The sequence below is a fragment of the Phascolarctos cinereus genome, unplaced genomic scaffold, assembly GCF_003287225.1.
Source record: "Phascolarctos cinereus isolate Bilbo 61053 unplaced genomic scaffold, phaCin_HiC Scaffold_9;HRSCAF=440, whole genome shotgun sequence".
Taxonomy (NCBI): domain Eukaryota; kingdom Metazoa; phylum Chordata; class Mammalia; order Diprotodontia; family Phascolarctidae; genus Phascolarctos; species Phascolarctos cinereus.
In genome coordinates this window covers 135,565,613-135,589,495 of record NW_027556402.1, presented here as the reverse complement: position 1 = coordinate 135,589,495, position 23,883 = coordinate 135,565,613, and the positions used below count along the sequence as shown (strand labels likewise).

The window sequence follows — 23,883 nt, the reverse complement described above, 5'->3', positions numbered from 1 at the left end:
CTCAGTCAACTTCACTTATCCATAGTGTCAGGAAACAAACGACCCTCTAGCTGCTTGTCAGTCATCAGTCATTCACTCCCTTCAAATGTCACCTTTTCTGGGTCTATCTAATGAATGTCTTAGGCATTAGCAATTTCATTTCTTGCTTGCATTCTTTCTTGCTGTTCACAAAAGCTGTTACTATAATTTCACATTTGGTTTTCTTCTACAACTATAGAGTCAGCCATGGAATCCAATGAACTTTTGAAAACTCTTTTAAATATCTATTTTAATTATAATGTTTAATAACTATTACATATAGCTAGATAAAGATTTTCTAATACTTCAATATTTCTTTCAACTGTTCTACCTAAGAATAAAAAAATTCTGCTTCTCTAAATTAATCAAATGTGTGTTAGAAGGCATGTGCTAGGGCAATGGGGATGACAAAAGTAGTATGAGAAATTGCCTTTACCCCCAATGAGCTTACAATCTAACATTCCTGAAACAACTACAGAAAATTCATTAACTGCCAACAGATATGGCATTGGCTCTTACTATAATGGGGGATCAGATGAGAGAAAAATTATTAAGAAATGCCACTTGGAAGAAATCTGAGTTGGATTTTTTTTTTTATTGTGTGAGATTTTATCAGGTGGAAAAGAGGAAAGAAGGCATCTTTGAGAAAAAAGCAGAGCAGAAAGAAAAAATCATATCATGTATGCAAGATAGTCTGTTGGGAGAAGTCCAAGCATTGTGAAGTAGTGGAAAATAAGTACAGATAGTTAATGTGGCTCCAGCTTCTGGAAGGTCTTGCATTCTATAAAAAGGAATTTAAACTTGGAGAAGTAGACAATGAGGAGCCACTGTAAGTTTTTCATGAGGAGTGATACAGTGGGAATGGTAGTTAAGAAAGATAGCCTTAGTAGTAGTATGCACCATCAACTAGAGTAAGGAAAGTCAGAAATGAGGAGGAGTAAGTAGGAAGCAGTTGCTGCAACTGAAGTCTAAAGTGACAATGTTTGGACTAGGATGGTAGCAATGGAATACAGAAAAATGTAAAAATGTTCTGAGAGGCATGTAAAAGGAAAGATGACAGCATGTCATTATAGACAATATAATAAATCACTATTCTTTATACTCCACCATGTTCAATACTAACAGGTCTTGAAGAACACTTTTATCACCAATAACTTCATCAACCATACCATCAAGCTGCCCTCTATATCTGAATACAAAGCATATGGGGCACAACAGGCTACTGGGTGACATCAGTCTGGGGAAAAATGGATCCAATAGTGATACCTTCCTTCACCATAGAGGGGTGGTGTGGGTTTGGATAGGGCAGATTAGGGGCAGTGGAAAGCTGCCTGTTCAATTCCTGGGATGTTCCATCCATGTCAGAAATCCTCAGGAAGTTCTTGGGTTTCTTAAGTAGTGAAATGTGTAACGCTCTAAAGGAGGAAAATTTGGTAATAAATTAGTGGAAATAAAGAATAAAATCCCCAAACTACTGCAAACTACTTACATTAATGGGGGGTCCTCCATGTTAGAATGTTATCTATATTCTGTGACTCCATCCTCATCACCCTAGGGCAACTGCATGTGACCACCAAAATTCTAGTACATCTCATTTAAATATATTTCACTGGCTTGGCACACCAATGATGTTCACTAAAATTCCTTGTAGGTAGAAGGGAAATTTGAAGTCAGCTAGTCCAAATCCTTCATTTTATGGTTGAAGGCCATGATTTGCCCAAATTCACACACAGAGTGTTAATCATTGTGCTGCTTACTTCGGTTCACATGGGACAATTCAGGTCTCTGGGCCTTCTCCAATTGCCTTTATAAAATAATCTGAGGCCTAGGCTCTCCAGATTCCTCATCACCAAGACCTGCTAGATGTTTATCTCATTAGCCACAGCTCAGGAACTTTTGCTTATTTCTTTGAGATTAGACCTTCCCACCTCACCCAGGCTGGAAGAACAGCAGCTTTCACAGGCCCAATTTCAATACTGATTAGCAGAGAAAGTTTAACCTGCTCTAATCCAAACTGGACTTGTTTTTTTTCCTTAGGTAGGCTGGTGGCCTTCCCTCTCAGGCATTCAACGTATAGGTACCAGATGCTTAGAGTGGATACTTAAAATTGGCTTTACCCCAGCCACTCCACAGAACTCCTAAACTCAAGCAGTCTTGTCAGTCAAAGCCTCCACAGCAATAGGACTACAGGCATGCATTGCCAAGTCAGGGCAGACTTCTTTGAAAAAGAAAATGAATGAATGAATGAATGAATGAATGAATGAATGAACAAATGAATGAATAGATAAATAAATAAGTGAATGAGTGAATGAATGAATGAATGAATGAATAAAGGCAATTTAAGCTTTACCATGATTACCAGAACCTGAATTCAGAAAAGAAAGACCTGGATTTGAATTCAAATGATGAGGGTTTGAATCCCAGCTTTCTACCTCCTATCTGTTTGACCTTGGTTAAGTCACTTAACTTGCTTATATCTCAGTTTACTAATATGTCAAGCAGTAAGTTTGTACTCAATAATCTCTGGATTCCTTCCAACTCTGAATCTATGATCTTAGGATATTAGGGTCTAGTGATCATGGAAAGAGTAGAATAACTATATGCCAACATTACTTGAGTATACAACTTTTCACAGTTTTTAGTAAATTAAATGTAACCTTGAAGCTAAAATTAGAGAATTAATGATGGAGACCTCTTTAGGCGTGGTGAATAGAGGAGCACAGATGGAGAATAGCAGAATGAGAGTCAGTTCAGGATGAAGTTGGGAAACAGTTGGGGTTAAGCACTTGGGATTTTGTAGTTCTGTGCAGTCTGATAATATACCAAGAACAGAGTCTTGATTGTAGGAACTTGGAAGAATGATTTGAGGGAGTAGATGATGAGAGGATTCAGAGTGGAGTTGACTGACGATTTGGGAGGAATATTGGGGATGGGGGAAACTGAGCGCTAGAGAAAGTGTGATGCTGGCCAACTTCTGCTGTTCACTAAGATCTGAGTGAAAGGAGACTGTGTAATGGAGTATTGTCTCCCCACCCTGCCAGCTATATTGATATTGGGAACAGTGCTAGGGGGAAAATAACAAATAAACTTGATTTTATATATCTGATTGTTAACTTTTTGCTAAGCATGAAAGTACTGACATGCAGCCTCTGTACAGAAAAAGGAAATGTAGTGTCCTTGAAACAAAGTGTAGAAAATAAACTGAATGAAATCAGCATCGTGAGTCTATAGCCTCTGCTCTTAAGTTAGGACCTGTTGGGTCAGCTGGTGGAGGCCAGAATCTTCACAAAACTAAATCTGAATGGAAGTTCATATCTTCATTTGGGCTAAGTGGACAATGAGTCACAAGGCTTTCAGATATTGTGTGGGCACCCAGTGAAGATATTCTGACTCTAAAATACCCCTGCCACTTCCACCATGGTCAGTTCATCCTAAAGGATGTTAATAGCTGGGAAATATTCCACAAAATTTCTCAGGGTATGACCATGTTCTCACTGGTATAGGCAATAGCTGACCTTTCTACTCTTGGAGATAATGAAATCATGTGCTCAGTACTTCAAGCTGCAGAGGTCTTCAAATTCCCCACAACATTTCATCTAGGACCTTTTCTTAGAGAAAGGTAGGCAGTAATGGATAATACTAGTAATGGATAAAGTACTAGACATGGTGTTAGGACTATTTGAGTTCAAATCCTAACTCTGACTTTTACTGTCTGGTCCCTCCTGAGAAAGTCATTAAAAGTTGTTCAGCTTTAGTTTCACCATATGTAAAATAGAAATAATAATATTATCATGTAGCTCACAGGGTTGTTATGAAGATCAATGAGATAATACATGCAAATCACTTTATACACCTTAAAACTTTATATAAATGCAAACTAACTATAAAATAAGAATAAAGAAATTATACCTACCCAAATACATATTCTTAATTGGCCAAAAGGAAACCTTTTGATTCAAATATTCATACATGTGTTGCTGGTAGAATCCTACTTAGGATTCGTATATTTTTAAGGTAAAAATTAGTGGCTTGATACTTTCTAGTAGCGTGTTTACTCTTCACTCTCCAGTCATCTTTATGCAGCCATACTTTTGAACTCCAGCTCTTATCTCCAATGGGGTACTCCAAGCTTCTGCCCTGGAACCTGGGCTTTTGACTAAAAGTTATTCACCATGAATACTAAGTCCATACTAATACATACCACACTGCTCCTCAGCCATATTCAAGCTATGTTGCCTTGCATATACCTTCATCTTCCTTTTATACTCTGAGAGCTTAAATCATATCAATACTTCCAAAAGACTTCTCCCCTACCACCACTCTTATAGAAGATAGCTAGATAGATAGATAGAATATTTATTAGTACTTTTATGTGCCAGGAACTAATTTAATTCCTAAGGATAAAAACAAAAACAAAAAAAAACAAGCATTCATGACAGTCTCTGTTCAAAGATCATATATTCTGATGGGGAAGACAAAACATAAAGGAGACCTGAAAAGGGACAAGCCTTCAGTCATGGAAACATAGGAATTTACATTCTAATAAACTTAGAGGAAGTGAGGTGAAGGCTTGGTACTGGGGAAAATTAAATGAAAATTCACCAATGCGTCCCATGATGGCCCTGGGGTACAGTCCAAATTTCTGATATTAAGATATACAGAGAGGAGACTGGGGTTTGGAGCTGGTGGCCATGTATTTTATCTTCATTTTTAGAATATAAACTTAACAATCAAGACTATCTTGCTTGTATTTGTATCCCCAGAAGTTAGCTGGTGCATGGAAAATAGTAAGAATGGCATACTTTTTCCATTTAATTGTAAAGGAATTTGAGTGTGAGGTGAGCAATTTGGTTATTCTGTGATCTTTTTTGAACTGATCCATATCATATGCTATGAAATCTACTGGATTCAGGGGAAAAAATGGACCAAGGTCACTCTGTCACAGGTTGGCATATGTCTTTCATGTATATTAGCCTGTTTTGTTGTCAATAAATTATAACATGGTAAATTCTGTATGAAACAGCATTTCATAATGGATAGAGTTAGTCTCAGAGTCCAGACCTGGCTTCAAGTCCCATTTCAACACATACTGACCATGTAACCAAATCACTTAACCCCAGGTAATCTTCATTCTTTATTCCTTTTGAAATTGCTGTCCAGTTTAAAATAAACAAAAAACTTCCCATGTGTAAGTTCAATATCTCTTCTTTGAATTCAGAAATAAACTATTACACCAGGACAGCTATTGAAGGTCCATAGAGCTATGCCATGAGGCTCTGCCTCATTCTTTATATAGAATATTTATTCTTATAGAAAAATGATTTAATTTGATTCCTCTATCAAAATATATTTTATTAAAACAAGAATATAAGGGGCAGCTAGGTGGCGCAGCAGATAGAGCACTGGCCCTGGAGTCAGGAGGACCTGAGTTCAAATTTGGCCTCAGACATATAATACTTCCCAGCTGTGTGACTCTGGGCAAGTCAATTAACTCCAATTGCTTCACTTCAACAAGCAGAAGAAGAAGAAGAATATAACTATCAATTAAAAAGTAGTGAGATCTAAACTCTAACTTTAAGAAAACAATTTTTTAAGAAAGTTTTGAAAAAAAAAACCAAAAAGATAAAATATGGATACAACCTACACAATCTTCACTGTTTCAACTGTAGGCAAATATGGGCAAACTAATTTTGACTCTGAGTTTTTACTTTTGTTCACTTACATATTTTATCAAAATAGAAAGGCAGCTCTGATTGCATGAACACAGTTCAAGAAACCAGTACGATATTGGAATTGTAGTGGACTCTGAGACCCTCTATGTTAGTTTTCTGATAGTAATTTCTAGAAATAACAGATTTTGCTTAATGAGGTCTAGAATACCCTTAATTTCTATATCATTTTTGGTTTTCACTACTGTTTTGGCCTTTGACCTACATTCCCTTCTGACTTCATAGTTTTATATGAGTAAAAGCTTTCAGGATTATATGATTTATATAACCAGACCAATCCCTTTGACAATAACTTTTTAATAAGGTTGGGGAAAAATTGTCTTCTACTATATAATTCTCATGTTAATTCTACTTCTGTTTATTTTCTGCTTCTAACCCATTTTCTATTCAATAGACCAGTTAAATTTTTATCAGATTTTTTTCATCTTATTTTTATTTTCTTTTTTCCTTATCTAATTTACCAAAAAGGTCAAGTCTTTTGCCCTATTCGCAGAAAAAGGAAAGGTATCAATAAAAGGAACAGGACTTTTCTTGCTCTCAGAAGTAAAATAAAGTGTTAGATTGTATTTCCAAAGATCCTCTTTCCATCTCCTAAATTCTACAGTTCTCTACTTTTAAAGCAACTGTTAAAATAGCTTTATAATTCATACATGTCTCCCCAGGTAAAATGGCTATTTTATTACTTCCATAGACCTTTTGATTATTGATTAATTAAGTCCGCATGCTACAGTGAATCCCAAAATCTATTTCTTAGTGGATAGACTGAACAGACAGTTATTTGGTGGCAGAGTGAGAATTTATTTCCTCATATCAAAATGTAATTAAAGTTCTAAGAAGCTAAATAGCTCAAATCTCCAGAAATCAAAAGTGTAAAACTAAATAAATGTGGAATTACAAAAAATTTAGAGTAGCTCTGAAATTTATCAGAAAGAAAAAAAGGGGGTAGGCCTAGAATAAATAATACCAACTCTTGTTTTTGAGAACCTCTTGAGACTCTGGGAAAATATCAAGCAATTTAATAATTGTGATACCTGGTTTCATTTCATTCTTTTCTTCTTTCATTCTTCACCTGTCAGTTTGGAAAATGCTGCTTCTTTCTTTGATAAAATCTCTTCAGAGAGAAAGGAAGCAGTGAGGGTATGGAAATGGAGAGATGCCAGTAATGTCTGAATGCTGTACAAAGATCTCTCACCAGGGCTATACAGGAAGCCAGACAGCATCCAGGCAGAGGAGAGAGACTAATGACAAGAATGTTCAAAGAAATGGATGGAGACAAGTAAAGACAAAGTGTCTGTGCAGGGAGCAGAGAGAAAATTATCAGACGATTGAATTTTAGATGCCTTAAATGAGGGAAAGAAAAGAAGAAAAATAGGCTGGTGAACTTTCAATTATCCAGTTTAAATTTTTTTAAAGTTCCATTAAATAAGAAATTCAAGGATCTTAAAGGTGTCCTTCCTTAATGATTTTTTTCCCTCTTGACCCCCAGCAACTACCATAAAAAATTCAATATGTGTATGTGTGTGTGTGTGTGTGTGTGTGGTGCATATGTGCATTCTTTCCCTCAGCATTCTATGTTGCCCAATCGCCCCCTTCAATTTTTTTGTTTGGCCCATAAAAGTGTCCGAGTCCAGAGAATGGGCTGGCAAAACAGTAAAAAAATTGTTACACATAGGAGAAAAAAAAAAGATAAGTAATTGATCTGAAATCGAAGTGAGAAAAGTTTAAACTTACTTGATGAACCATAAAAAATAGAAGAAAACAAGATATGAAGATCAGTAATCACAAGACAACAAAAGAGAAAAAGAAAGAGAGACAAGAAAGAGAGAGACAGAGAGAGAGACAGAGAGAGAGACACAGAGAGAGACAGAGAGAGCAGTTATCTGTTTGGGAAAATTAATTATTTTGATGTTTTCTACATCTTTTCCTTTCTAACATTATCAAGTGATATTCTAATTGTTAGAACTGGAAGTAAATATAGGCACCATCATAATAATCAGCTTCAGAGAGCCACAGAACAAGACCTGGAAGGTGCCTCAGAGACCATCTAATAAAATACCCTCATTTTATAGTCATAAAATTTGGGTAAGGAGAGGTCAAATGACTTCCCCCAGGGTCATAGACAGAGCTAGTTAGAAAAGACCTTAAAGATGGTGGATTACAACCCTAATATTTTACAAATGTGGAAACTGAGGCCTAGAAAAGTTAAGTGATTTGCCCAAGGTCACGCAAGTAATAAACCAAAGCATAAAATTTAAACCCAGGTCCTCTGATTCCAGAGCCAGTGGCCAAAATGCAGCATAAAATAATCAAAGAGCTTTGGAGGCAGAACTACTGGGCTGTCTCACCTCAGATGTTTGACTCATCCAAGTCTCTTAATCTCTCTGTGCCTCAGGCAACTCTCTAAAACACTCAATGGAAAGATATTGTTGAATGGGAGTTTCCTCTAGGCCACCAGACATTGTCAAACAAAAGAAAGATTAGATCCACAGATAAGAAGAAGAAATAAGTAGGGGCCAGGAATAAAGAAAGTTATGATAAACAAAGTACTACCCAGCAGAAAATAAAGATTATGCCCAAAAAAAATCATGCTTGCCTGAATCTGAGCTACATGCTACAATATACACAAAGCCTTTGAATAGTAACACCAAACCTATAATAACTATTACAAATCCCTCTAATCAATTATTCCCATTTTCTAGAACATCTATGTTGTCACACTGTAGTTTCAATGCCTTTTTTCTATATATTAATATGTTGAACTTTTAATATCTTAACATACAATTGAATTATTTAATGCCTATCTCTCAGTATATTTCAGTGGCTGAAGTGACAGAACTGAAGCCAGAAGGCCTGCCTTCAAACTTTGTCTCAATAACTTCACAGTAAACTATGTGAATATGGGTAAATTACATAATATCTCAGAGCTTATGGTCTACAAAAAGGGGATGATAATACTTGTAATCACTATCTAATGAAGCTATTGTGAGGAAAGTACCTTGCACATCTTAAAAACCAAGATAAATTTGAATTGTAATTCTTTATAATTTTGTTCAATTTCATCCTTTTCTTTCCCTTTCCTGCAGAAACCCAAGTGCAGAATTAAAAAAAAAAATCATTTTTCCATTTTGACCATGATGATTTAGGGGCAAAAATAATGTTGTTGTTACTGTTGTTGTTGTTGTTTTACAGGTTTGCATACAGATGAGCAGGGATAGAATCGAAAATGATTAGAAAAATTATAAAGATGAAAAAGATGATATTTGTCAGATTGTAAACATGCCATATAGTAAAGAGAAAGACAGTAATCTAATTTTCATGATTACACATTTTTTATGCTTTTTTAAATATACACATAACTATAACTCTGTCTTTCTCTGTATATGTGTGTATATATATAAAAGTATATATTTGACATGCTTCAGGGGCTCTCTATTATCTCAAATATAAAATATAAACTCCTTTGATTTTTAATGAATGGTATATGTGTATGTGTATGTGTATGTGTGTGTACATATATTGTGAAAGACATACATGTGGGATATAGATCAGGAGGAAGAGGGGAGAGAGATTATGAAAGGAATATATATGTAGTATTTGTATGTATATTCATGTGTATATACATAAATATTCAGAGAATGAATCATTTTATACATATATATGCTTACATGTATACATATACTGTCAACCTGAAAGTTATTTAAAGACAAAACAAACTAGGTGATAAGTAAATCCATATTTACTTATGGATTTACTTAAAGTAGCAGCTTGTAATATGCTACATGGAGGCAGAGGTTTGACTCTGCATCAAGTAAATTTTGGAGGACATTATTTAAATCCTGACTCAGGATGTTTGTGTTACTCAGTTTATGATCTCCTTTCGTTTCACAGGAGTATGAAAAAGGAAATTTAAATAAGATAGGCAAATGTCAGATCCAAGAAGTCAGTGTTTCCTTTACCACCATAGAATATCAAGATAAGAAAAGTTCCCTTATTCAAGGGAGTGTCTGAGTTAAAGGCACCTTAGTGGTCATAAACAGAGAATGCTCTTGATCAGCTTTAGCTGTTGACACAGGAAGGGGCATTCTCAATTCACTTAGAAAGAAAAGATTAATTCAGGCTTTGGGACCTTATTGGGGCTCAACTGATCTTAAATGATTATCAATATATGTATAAGTAGATACACAAAAATACCTCTACTTGAATAAGTAGTAAGTCTTAAAAATTACAAGTGAGACAATTAAAAATTCCATCTCCCACAGATGTTCTGCCTGTTTGCTCACATTTTTGTTAGTGCCATAGCAATTGCTTTCTTACATTCTAGACCTTAGTATGGTGACAACCCTTCTTCCCTCATTCTCTAAGCTTTGACTGATTTTTAAACAGATAAGGAAAAGTAGAAATGCTATACTATGTTTTGCACAGTATGCAGCATTTGCTATTGAATAAATTTCCATGGTAGATAATCTTTTATTTAGATAACTCCATGGAAATTATATCAGCAAAAATGGAGTTTTGTGTTTTCCCTAAGACACTAGATAAGGAAAGAACAAATCAGAGAGAGCTGTTCTTGCATGCAGGAACTGGGTTCAATTCTCACCTCAGATGTCTGACTTATTATACCCTTCCCCCTTTTTCTAATGAAGTATACCACCATTGCTGGGATGGGACCTAAAAATGTTGTATGCTACCAATTCAAATACACATCCCATTCAGTACTAAGCCTGGTAGAGGGGACTATCAATGGATCTACATTTCACTTTTTTTTCATTTCATTTTCTGTCCCAATCAGCCCCTTTTCTTTTCTATGGGGTTTAAACTCTGACAGATAGTCAGAGATGAAACTATTTCTAGTCAGACTGTTTCTAAAATACCATAAAGAGCTGTGCTGCACACATTTTTTTCCTTTTTTTTAAAGATAGTAAATTTTAATATTTTAATCTCCATATAAAATCCAAAAATGTCAAAAACTGAAGTCATCAAACTGACAACATTCCTGACTTCTCCATTTTTGAAAATATCTTGAATATGCCTCATTTCAGCATAGACAGATTTGACTCCTCCCTCTGTGATTTGACCCCTGCTGCTGCTTTGCATCCCCCTCAAAACCCCAAACTCCATCATTACCACCCCTACTCACTTCCTAAGTACTATTAGTGGTTCTTTGTGCATAGTTCTCTTGAATCTCACCAGGTTTTTTTTTTCGATTTTTGGTTTTTGGTATTTTTTATTGCATTAGCCACCCGGTTATTATGGACCAAATCACCTTGCATTTGAACTTAAATTACCAATCACCTAGTTCACATGCTTCAGTGGCTGCTATTGTCTTTAATGTGAAATACCAACTCCTTTCTTTGATTTTTAATGCCCTTCACAATCTGTCTCCAACCGATCTTTTCTGGCTACTTCTACATTATATGATCTCTGGCACAGTATACTCTACCCAAATTGATCTACTTCCTCTTTCCCTTCAGGGGTGGGGAACCTGTGGGGAACCACATATAACCTCCTAGGTGCTTGGGTGTTGGCCTTTTACCTAAAGGCCAAGTTTTACAGAACAAATCCTTTAACTAAAGGGGATTTATTCTGTGAGGTTTGAATTCAGTCACAGGGCCACACTTGAGGACCTAGAGGGCCACATGTGGCCTTGAGGCCACAGGTTGCCCACCCTGCTAGGTGATTTTCTGCCTTTTTTCCTGCCCATGCCTGTATTGCTCTCCAACCTTTCCTCTGCCTTTGACAACTCCTAGCTCCCTTTACAGCTAAACTAAAAGGCCACCTCTTTTAAGAAACCTTTCCTTATACTCTCAGTTCTTAAGTACCTGCCCCATTCATTGGATTTTTATTTTGCATATATTTGATATATCTTGCATATATTCTGTATTTACTTCTCTCTGAACATATTCACAGTAGCATATGATTTCTTTGGAGTCAGTTGTCTTACTTTTGTATTGGTATCCCTAGTACCTAGCACATAATTATCATTTAATGAAAGTCTGTTAGTTGATTGATTGTTTGTTTCTCTGCCTCTAATTTGCCCCTTCATTCTTATATGTACTTTTTACATATTATTTATCTGACATATATTTTATTTTGCTTTCTGGTTAATATTTATAAAATATTCTCAGTATATGATCACCCTGCTTACAATATAAAGTGGCTTACTAGTATTAGTGATAAAATGAAAATTTCTCAGTCTAGCTTACAGCTTCCAACACCTGTCCCCAACATATCTGCCCAATTTCAATTCTCACTGCCATTTTTAACTTAAAGCCAAACTGGTAGACCAGAATTGATTGCCAGTACCCTCGTCCCTCTTTTTTTTTTTCAAACCTTTCTTTCATTCTCTTCTTTCTACCTTTGTGCCCACTGCTATTACATCCAGGCTTAGCTGCCCAAAGCACTGTCTGTATTATTGATTCCATCAGAACTGATCCACCACAGACAGATTCTTCCAAGCTTCAAAGTGATCCCTTCCTCCTACCTTTTCCTTCATCAAAAGACACATTTAAAAAAAAAAGAAAAGAAAAAAATAATGTGATAAACTATAGACTATGGGATTAGAAGCAAGTAAGTGCATAATATATTTCCCTCCTTCAGGGGTATTTGAATTTTGAAAAGAGAAACTAGGAGAGAGCATTGTTTTATTTTTTTAAAGGATATTTAATGAGATAAAATCACGTACACATAGTAAAAAGAAGCTTTCTTCAGCCTTTCAGAAGAAGTCAAAACATGTCATGCAGATTTTGAATTCTTCTGAAAGGCTGTGCAAAATTTCTCCTTAATTCCTTATACACACACATACACACACACATGCCACAGATATATTGTATTATATAAATATATATGCATATATATTCATACAAATATTTACATATACATAAATAATTAATGTTACATTGTTGTATATATTGTGAAAAATGATTGTCTTAGAGACTGAGAGCTCCATACTCCCCCAGCCCCTTCTCTAGAGTCCTTCAGAAGGACATTACTGGTAATGAGATGGTATTGTAACAAGCTGCCCAGGCTTGGGTGGAGACAGATTCTTCTGTCTAGATAGCTCAAGGTTGGGAGTTGTCTGGTATGGTTGGGGGGTAGATAGAAGAGGTATTTCCTCTATTGGGAAGTGGGGTGATATCAGTCTGTGTTGAAAAGGTATATAAACTGGACATCCCCAACTCCCAAATCAAGCCAATTCTGGACTGTAACTCACATGCAATGCATGTCAAGCCAGCTTGAAAAAGAAACATGGACATGCAACCTAAATCATTTGTCTCTTTCACAGAATAAACTCTGTGAGAGGTTGACATTTAAAAATAACAAAAGTAATTATTAATCAAATATATTTAATTAGATAGTCATGATGCTTTTTAGTAGGTGCTAAATGTTGAGTTTTGGTAGCAAAGTGGTGCAGTAGACAGAGTGTATGGCCTAGAGTCAGGAAGATTCATTCTCCACAGTTCAAATTTGGCCTCAGACACTTACTAGGTAAGTAATGCTGGGCATGTCATTAACCCCATTTACCTCAGTTTCCTTATCCATAAAATGTGCTGGAGAAGAAAATGGCAAATATTTTAACATCTTTCCTAAGAAAACCCCAAACGGGGGGGGGGGTCATGAAGAGTCAAACATGATTGAAAAATAACTGAAAAACACCAAAATGTTGAAGTTAGATGGCATCATACAATCAAAGATTGTACATAGGCTAGCTACTCTTACTCCTTATTTTAAAATGATGAAACTGGGGGGCAGAGCCAAGATGGCAGAATGAAAGCAGTGACTTGCTTGAGCTCTCCCCCAAACCCCTGCAAATACCTGTAAAAAATGGCTCTAAATAAATTCTAAAGCAGCAGAACCCACAAAAAGACACAGTGAAACAAATTTCCAGCCTAAGACGACTTGGATGGTTGATTGGAAAGGTATATCACGCCAGGCAGGGAGAGGAGCACATTTTGGTGTGGACGGGCAGGCCACAACGAACCTGGAGCAGGCCTCAGAGGATTGTATCGCAGGCAGCTATGGTAGTTTCCAGACTTCTCAACCCAAGAATGCCAGGGAAAGCTTAGAAGGTCAGTGGGAAAAGTCTGTGTCTGCAGTAAGAGAGAGAAGTTAGGTGGTCTCAGCTCCATTCCCGAGCCCGGCCTAGGGCGGTGGCTGCCTCCTGAGCTTCTGGCCCACAGACTGAGGGGGAATTGAGTGGCCGATCAGAGGGGTATTGAAGGGATGTCTTTGCTGGTGCAAGATTCTATTGCTTTGCCCATTCTCAGACCTAGGTCACAGTTTTGGGTGGTGGTCCTGGGGAGAGGAGGAGCACTGGCATGGTAGAGCTTGTAGTGGCTGTGACGAGAAAATCCTCCTCACAGTTCCAAGGCAGAAAAGAGTGCTTGCGGTCACTCATAGACCAGAGACCAGGCCAGGAAAGGAGTAAACACCTCGCCCTTGATCATAGCACCTTGGAAGAACTGAAAATTTACAGGTCCCTAGAAGTATCTCTGAAAACAGCTGCACAAACCCCCTGAAGCTTGAGACAGTACATTCTACATGCTAGAAACAAGACTCCTACCTTAACAGTTTATAACTCAAGTACCTAGCCAGGACCATGAGCAAGCAGCACAAAAAGAGTCAGACTATATTATCTTACTTTGGTGACAAAGAAGATCAAAACACACAACCAGAAGAAGACAATGAGGCCAAAGCTCCTACATCCAAAGCCTCCAAGAAAAATGTGAATTGGTCCCAGGCCATGGAAGAGATCAAAAATGATTCTGAGAAGCAAGTAAGAAAAGTAGAGGAAAAACTGAGAGTGATGCTAAAGGAGACACAAAAAAATACTGAAGAAAATAACATCTTAAAAAATAGCCTAACCCAAATGGCAAAAGAGGTCCAAAAAGCCAATGAGGAGAAGAATGCCCTAAAAGCAAATGCCAAATGGAAAATGCCTAAAAAGCAAATTCAGCCAAATGGAAAAAGAAGTCCAAAAGCTTACTGAAGAAAGTACTTCCTTAAAAATTAGAATGGAGAAATTGGAAGCTAGTGACTTTATGAGAAAGGAAGACACTGTAAAACAAATCCAAAAGAATGAAAAATTAGAAAACCATGTGAAATATCTCATTGGAAAAACAACTGACCTGGAAAATAGATTCAGGAGAGAAATTAAAAAATTATTGGACTATCTGAAAGCCATGATTAAAAAAAGAGCCTAGACATCATCTTTCAAGAAATTATCAAGGAAAACTGCCCTGATATTTTAGAACCAGAGGGCAAAATAGAAATTGGAAGAATCCACCAATCTCCTCCTGAAAGAGATCCCCAAAGGAAAACTCCTAGGAATATTTTAGCTAAATTCCAGAGTTCCCAGGTCAAGGAGAAAATATTACAAGCAGCCAGAAAGAAACAATTCAAGTATTGTGAAAACACAATCAGGCTAATACAAGATGTAGCAGCTTCTACATTAAGGAACCACAGGGCATGAAATATAATACTCAGGAGGGCAAAGGAGATAGGATTACAACCAAGAATCACCTAACCAGCAAAACTGAGTATAATCCTTCTGGGGAAAAAATGGTCATTCAGTGAAATAGAGGACTTTCAAGCATTCTTGATGAACAGACCAGAGCCGAATAGAACATTTGACTTTCAAATACTAGGCTCAAGTGGAACATGAAGAGGTAAACAAGAAAGAGAAATCATAAGAGATTTATTAAGGTTGAACTGTTTACATTCCTGCATGGAAAGATGATATTTATAACTCATGAGACCTTTGTCAGTATTAGGGTAGTTGGAGGAAAAAAATTATATGTAGATAGATAGATAGATAGATAGATAGATAGATAGATAGATAGAGGGCACAGAGTGAGTTGAAGATGAAGGGGTAATATCTGGAGAATAAAAATAAGAGGTGAGAGAAGATTATACTGGCAGTAGGAGAAAAGGAGAAGTATAACAGGGTAAATTATCTCACAAAAAACAGAAAAGAAAAATCTCTTACAGTGGATGGGAAACAGGGGAAGGTGAGAGGGAATGAGTGAATAGCATTCTCATAGGATTTGGCTTAAGGAGGGAATAACATAAACATCAAGCATGAAAAGCTTTCTTACCCTACAGAAAAATAGGGGGAGAAGGGAACAAGAGAGCAGGGGGATGATAGAGAGGAGGGCAGATTGGGAAAGGGGTAATCAGAAGCAAACACTTCTGAGGAGGGACAAGGTCAAAAGAAAGAATAGAATAAATGGAGGGGGATAGGATTAAGGGAAATAGAGTTGATTTTTCACAACAAGACTACTATGGAAGTGTTTCGCATAACTGCACAGTTATAACCTATATTGAGTTGCTTGCCTTTTTAATGAGGGTGGGTGGGGAGGGAGGAAGGGAGAAAATTTGGAGCCCAAAGTTTTAAAAACACATATTTAAAAAAAAAAGTTTTCACATGCAATTGGGCAATAAGAAACAGGAAATGGTGTACAGAAATCTATCCTGACCTACAGTAAAGCAGAAGGGGAAGGGGATAAGAGAAGGGGGGGAGAGATAGAAAAGAGAGCAGACCAGGGAAGGGATACTCAGAATACATGCCATTGGGGTGGGGGAGGGACAAGATGGGGTGAAAACTTAGAACTCAAAATCTTGTGGAAGTAAATGTTGAAAACTAAAAATAAATATTTTTTTAAAAAAAAGAGGTCCAGAAATGTTTTGAGTAATGGCAAGATGATGGAACAGGTGAATAAACCTCAAGATGACTACTTGGAAAAAAAATTGATGAAACTGAGGGTGAAAGAGGTTATATTACGTGCACAAGGTTAAAACAAGTAGTAAGTGGAAGAGCCAGGATTATGAACTCAAATCACCTTATTCTAAATCCATGCCTCTTTCTACTGTACTGATCTGCCTCCAGTTTAGATTTGTCTTAAGTCACACACATAATTAGTCCCACTTTTGTTCTATCTTGCACTGTTGCTCTTGACCCAAACATTTTTCTCCATCATCTCCATCAATCTACATTCCCATATTTCCTTCAAAGGCAAAATTCTCTAACCTTCCCCAAAGAGGTTTCCCATGGATAATTCCTTTGCATATTGCCCTGTCCTTTACATTCTCTCAGCAACCAAGGACATAGTCTCTATCATACTTTCATATACTCGCTTACATCTTGCCTTGAAGATTTTCTGTAATGTTTGTATATATTTGTATATGTTCATTCCTTATTTTCCTTCTAGAATTTATGTTTCTTCAGGGAAGAAAGTATGTGAATTCATTGCAATTCAACTAACACTGTATGCAAGCACTGGGTTGAGACTCCAAATTATGAACAGATTTTTGTGTTCAATATTAGTTGAACAAAGGAAGGTTTGAATAAATGAAAAAAATATATGAAATATGGAAAACAAGATAATCTTATTTGATCTAGTTCACTTTCAAATTGCTTTAAGATTAATGTCATTTTCAAGAATATATTTACAGGGGCAGTGAGGTGGCTCAATAGATAAAGCTCTGGCCTTGGAGTCAGGAGAACCTGAGTTCAAATCTGGCCTTAGACACATAATGCTTACTAGCTGTGTGACCCTGGGCAAGTCACTTAACCCCATTGCCTAGGCAACAAAAAAAATTTATATATTTACAACTATTAGTCTCATTCAACAAAAAAATAGAATGTTAAAAAGCAGAACTGATAGACATTTTTTCATTGTACTTGAATAACTCATGAAGTAAAAATTATTAAAATAGTAGAAAAAAATCAGAGCTAAGTATACTTTAACATAGTCTAGTAAGCCTTAAAATATATACATATTGTTTTTAACCTGTGATTTAACCTGCCAAGGAACCATACTATTTGTGTACATTGGAGATGCTACAGTCCCTGGTTGTTTCTAGCAGTTTTTTTGGCTCAGAGTTAAAAGATGCTTGTGCTTTGAGTTGATGACACAATATGTTCTTTGGCCATTGGGTAGAAAGTTTTGGCAGTACAGTAAGACTATAAAAGAATAGACTTTGCCCTTGGATCTCTCTTCCTTCTACTCTCCTCTGTGACAAATAACTCTCTTTCACTGAACTTTTTATGAGGGAGTGGTAAAGAATGGTAGCTTTTCTGACACCCAAGAGAGTAGGGTGACTGTAACTGCCTAGCAGAATGAACAAAAGACTCAAGAAAGTAAGCCCGACCCTGTTTTTGCAATACCTTTTTCATTTTGTGTTTCTTTCCTGAGTGTCAAAACAATCCCAAGATCAATAAGTCTAGGAAGTGACGGGAGTGCCTGAAAGGTCCAGAAGTTCTGGGACAATTGGATGGACCTAACAAGTAGCAGGGGAATTGCCTTCTTCAGAGAAGACAGCTACCAACCAAAAGAAGAGACCAAACATTGGCTTGACTGGATGGGACACATGGACTATGAGGGAATTTAGTGCTAAGATGAAATGGAATTGGGACTACTCAGTAGTCCTGCAAGCTGCTTGATATTCCAAAGAAGTTTAAGTATTAACCACCCAGGAAAGTATAACAATAGATATGGATTGTTATTAAATCCTGTTCTAAGGTTTTGTTTTGCCCCTGTGCATTTGAGTTTATTATGTTTAGAATTTCTTTTCTCAAATTATAATTGTATGGAATGCTGAAAACTAAAAATAAATTAATAATTATCAAGAAAAAAAGAATTTATTTTCTCTGTAGGAAATAAACATCTGTAATATATTTAATTATTATTGCATATTACAAGCTGTTCTACTCACCTCTACCTTTTTGGTGAGATTTTAGTCCTGAGTCAAAATTTAGTTAAGTCATATTGATTGTAGTGACTCAAAGGCCTAACCCAGGAGTGGAGAACCTGCAGTCTCAAGGCCACATGCGACCCTTTAGGTACTCAAGTGCAGTCCTTTTGACTGATTCCAAACTTGAGGACCCAGAAGACCGCATGAGGCCTCGAGGCTGCAGGTTCCCCACCCCTGAACCTCTCTCGTTAGGTCAGATTTCTCCAGGCTTGAACCTGTTTCATAGTACTTGCCTAAACCTCAAAAGGATACCTCAGAAATTGAGACTCAGGGTGCAGTGACCCTGGCTTTAGGACAGAGCAATAATTTTAATTGTTAGATATATGTCAAGTAAATATAATTCAATAAGATATCAAGGAATATATTTTTATACAGATTGTAATTATTTTTTACCTAAATTTAAGCTTAGAATAATAGATCAAAGTATAGACTCTGTGTCTCATGTATAGATATTCATTCCAATAAATTTTCAAACTAGTATGGATACAAATAGAAATAATAATTTTAAATCAGAAATTATCAATCAATCATGTGTTAGAATTAAAAGAGATCTAATTGGAGTTCCATATCACTAAACATAAAAACAATAAAAACTTACATGCTTTGTGAAATTTCTGTTTAACATCACGGATTGTAGATGTTGGAGACACCTGAAAATTTAAAAAAACAGGTAGAAATCAATTTTTACTAAATGTTCTTGATATTTACTTAGTTTGGACAAGAATGGCTAATATCTTAGTGACTTCAACATTGGGACAAAGTCAATGTTTTATAAGCATTATTTTAGTACGCTAGCAGGGCTCTTAGAAAAGACCTAACTAAATGACCACTTTCTTCTAAATCAAGATCATTTAGCATTTCTCTCAATTTCATCATTAATTAGTATAGAGCGGACTGTTTACCAGATTCTGACTACTAGATGTAGTTTTGTATATTTTTTTTTACATGTTAAGTTCCCATTTTGTCTTATTTTTAGAATGTGTAAGGCAGATTGCAATCAGGGCCAGTGTTGCAATTCAAAAGTGTGCAGAGGTATAGAAGTAATAGTGTCTATGGATGAATGGGATCTGTATTCCCTTAAACTGTTTCGTGACTAGGAGCAAGTCATCCGGATAATTATAATCTATTTCTATTCTATATGGTGTGCATGATGATTGTTAAGTGGATATGTCCCAAGGAAAACATTTATTACTAATACAATGTTGGCTTTTGGTTCCTTGGAGGAAAGATAATGCAGTGAAACATTATTATAGAGTCTAGTTATTTTCTAATTTTTAAATTTTTTTTTAATTTCACACTTATACATTAAATAATAAGGGAGAAACAAATACTAAAACTAAAATAATACAAAATAAGGGGGGAAAAGTATAGCCACATGTACAGCAGAATGTGAGATTTAAAATATGCAGCAATATAAATTTAAAATAAATTTAAAATATATGGCAATAAATTTCCATTTCAAGAAAATCTATATAATAAATAGTATGGGTTATTTTGAGAGGTGTCCATCTTTTCTTTGCTTCCTTGTAAATTTTCTTTTGTTCTCTGCTGTGCACCTTTTATTTTGTTCTTTTTTCCCCTTCCTTCTCCAGCCTGAAGGCTATCATTGAGCATGGATACGCACACACACACACACACACACACACACACACACACACAGAGTGTACTTATACATACACATGCATACATACATGCATGCATATATAGACATATACACATAAACACACATACACCTGTACATATATATACACTTACACATACATATACTTAGGTATCAATAATCATAGCCAGATATAGACATATATGTGTGTGTATATATATATATATATATATATATATATTCATATATTTATATGCATCTAAGACGATAATATACTTATTTATCCTCTATTTCTTCATAAGTCCAAGTGTTTCCATATTTTTGCAAGTTGACTAACTCATCATTTCCTGCACCACATGCATGAAAGATAAATAGTGTGTCCTTATTGAGTCCCTTGTGATTAGTCTTTGGTAGGTACCTTATACTTCTCTTAGCTTTTGTATGTCAAATCTTCTATCAAGTTCGGGAGTTGTTATTGTTGTTGTTGTTTTTCAACAAAACCCTGAAGGTCTGACAATTTATTAAATATCCTTTTATTTTCATTCAGGATTATGCTTAGCTTTACTGAGTTTGATAGTTTCTTCTGGAACCCCAGTTCTGCTTTTTGATATATATAATGTCCCAAGAACTGCAGTCACTTAGTGTCACCACTGCTAGGTCTTGGTGTGATTCTAATTGTGGAACCACCATAGTGAAATTATTTTTTTCTTGTTGCTCATAATATTTTATCCTTAATCTGAGGGTTTCAGAATTTGACTATGATATTTTGGTGCATTTTCCTTATAGAATCTCTCTCAGGTGATGATAGGTGATCTTTTTTTTATGTCTACTTTTACTTTTTTGTTCTAATGTTTTACAGCAATTTTCTTTAATTATTTCTTGTATTAGTTCCTCAACATTATTTTTTTGATAATAGCTTTCAGGTTGTCCAATCATTCTTCTATTTCCTCTACTTGATCTGTTTTCAAGATCAGTTGTTTTTCTTATGAGATGTTTCACATGCTCTTCTATTTTTTTAAGTCTTTATTTTTGTTTTATTATTTCTTCATCTCTTACAACTTTCTTAGCTTCCTCTTACCCAATTCTGATTTGCAAACACTCATTTTCTTCCTTCTGATTCTGGATCTCCTCTTCTAATTGATTGACATTCTTTTCATAATCTTGTTTTTTCTTGGATTATTCTTTTTCTAAAAAATATTTTTCTCGATCTCTCTCATCTGATTTTTAAAGGCTTTTTAAAAGTTTTTCTATTAATTCTTTTTGGGCAGGTGACCATTTGACTTTACTCTTTGGGGTGGGGGTTTCTTTGCTTTAGTATCCTCCTTTGAAAGTGAACCCTGTCTTTTCTATTCCCATAGTGATTCTCTATGGTTGGATTCTTTCTCCTTTGGTTGTTCATTTAGTATTATTATTATTATTTTATTTTTAGGAGTTTAGTTTTTTATTATCACCTCTAGCCCTGGGGTATGGGAGATGATGCTTCTGGCCTGGGACCCTCCTTCAGTTCTCCCCTCTGGCCTGTGGAACCAAAACCAAGACCTCCAGTTTCCTGCAAGTACCCACAGCCAGTGATGTCTCTGCGCCACTGCTTTTGCACTCACAGGATGTATGCTGATTCCTTCTTACCCCCGGCTATAGTTCCGCAGCAGAGCTGGGTCTGGAGTTCTTTGTTGGCAAGGGTTCCCTCAATCTTCCCTGGCTCAGATGCCCCAGTTCCCTCACCGTCCCAGGGGTAAAAGTTCCTGTGGCTGGGGCTAAGGCAGTCTTCCACCCCAGCTAACCCCTGCGCTTGCCACTTGTTATTTAAAGGGACCTAACCTGGAGGGATTTACTCTTCACAGGGACCAAACTTGTCCTAGGATTTTTCTTCACATTTTCTCTGATTGTGCCAGCAGGACCACTGCTGTGCCTCTACTCTAATTTCTTTTTATGCTTTATGTTCATCCTGAGGTGCTATTACTATTTCTGTGTTCACTCTGAAATGCTATCATTATCTCATTTGTGGGAGAAACTTGGAGCGCTCAGAATTTTTTGACCTACTGCACCATCTTCCCCAGAATTCTCTCAAGTCTGGTTGCTTTCAGCAGTTTTTCCTGAACCTTAGACTATGCTATTTGTTTGTTTGTTTTCATCAAAGCTGTTTTCCATAGAAAACAAATAAGACGACCGATTAAATACAGATTAGAATAGGTTGCATGTATTTGGGTTGCAACCTACCTAAGTTACATCAATATCTTTAAAAAATTGATTGCATCATAATCCATTATTTTTATTGAATAAATAAGATCAATGAATATGTGTTTCATTTGGCAGCTTTTACCTAGTTTCTCTGGGATACATTTGTTACTTGATGAATGGCAATGAGAAGAATTTGAAGTGATGAATTAGGTAAAAACAATATGATATCCCCATTAGGGTATGTTTTGGAGAAAAGCAACATTGAATAATAACTCATAAATCTTTGACCACTCAAAATGCTTTAAAACTGAATGCCATTTTTTTTCCTATGAGAATAAAGTTGGGTTGAAACAAGGTAATTCTCATAAAAGTATAATGTGCTTGTATTAACTAATATATTTGTAAATATCAAACATTGCATTTTATTCTTAATAGCAATTTAAGGATAGAAAATTTGAAACCATGATGATAGATTATGACATTTATTTTAATCTTTTTTTAATAAATGTTAATTGTACAATATAGATGATATTTTTGCTGTTTCCACATTATTTTTATCATGGATTTGGATTGAAATGCTGTGAAATCTTAGGAGAGAAGAATGAAATATTGAACTCATATTAAGTTTTCAAAGGGAAAATCTCCTAAGAATGAAAAAAGTGGTGTTCATTTGTGTACCCATTTTTATAATCGTTTAAAAATAACCAGTGGATAAAATTGTTCTATTTAAGGGATTTAACTAAAAGGTTTCCTTTTTAGGTCACCAATAAATAACTATCATTTGGTCCTTGTGAACAGGTTTGATAATCTCAAGGCAAATTCTAGGTGTCTGGTATCTAAATCAGAAAGTGCCCACTTCTGCAATTTACAATTTTCAAGACCATCAGAATAGAAATATTGACAATTCCTCAATTGTACTGTACCATACACACACACACACACACACACACACACACACACGTCCCTTTTGGCTTCACAGGAGTCACTGCTTAATTAAAACAGTAGATAACATTAAACTGCGGAAATCTAGGCTGTGTCTATCAATTTTCAATCATCTTTGCCTTACTACTACCTCTATCCTTCACCTTTCCCCTCACTCCATTTTTAAATTGTTAGAGATGAAAGATATTGATTTTTTAAAAATTAACTTTGATTAATAAAATCCTTTTATACATTGTTTTAATAGTATTTCTAAATGGTATTCTACACTTCCCAACTGCCCATGTGGGAGAAATATATCACAACAAAATTGAAATTACACTTAATTTGAATAGCTAACCTCATGTTAATACGTGATGTTTAGAATTGTCAAAATAAGCATGTAAAAACATGTAAAAACAGAGGCTCTGAGACCGTTGGAGAGTTTGGGTGAAAACAGAGACTATAACTCAACTAAAATTAACTCCACTAATTTAGACTCAGAGTCATTTTCATTTTATGAAAAGTGGGTCTTTTAGGGGGACACCATTTTACAGTGGACAGAGTTATGAATTTTGACTCAGAAGACCTGAGTTCAAATCATGCATCTGCCATTTAATATTTTGTGACCTTGAGTGAGTCATTTGTTCTCTAGGCCTACTTCCTCATATGGAATGAGGAAGATAG

General features: G+C 35.8%; 1 protein-coding gene across 3 annotated transcripts in view; it reads right to left on the bottom strand.

Annotated features, from left to right (window-relative positions):
* Positions 1–23,883, bottom strand: part of TECRL (trans-2,3-enoyl-CoA reductase like) — a 192,607-nt gene that overhangs the window by 112,686 nt on the left and 56,038 nt on the right. For all 3 annotated transcript variants that reach the window (XM_020999841.2, XM_020999842.2, XM_078148279.1), the window contains one exon: positions 19,099–19,150. In XM_020999841.2, the coding sequence (XP_020855500.1) occupies positions 19,099–19,150 (52 nt within the window). The remainder of the gene's footprint in view (positions 1–19,098; positions 19,151–23,883) is intronic.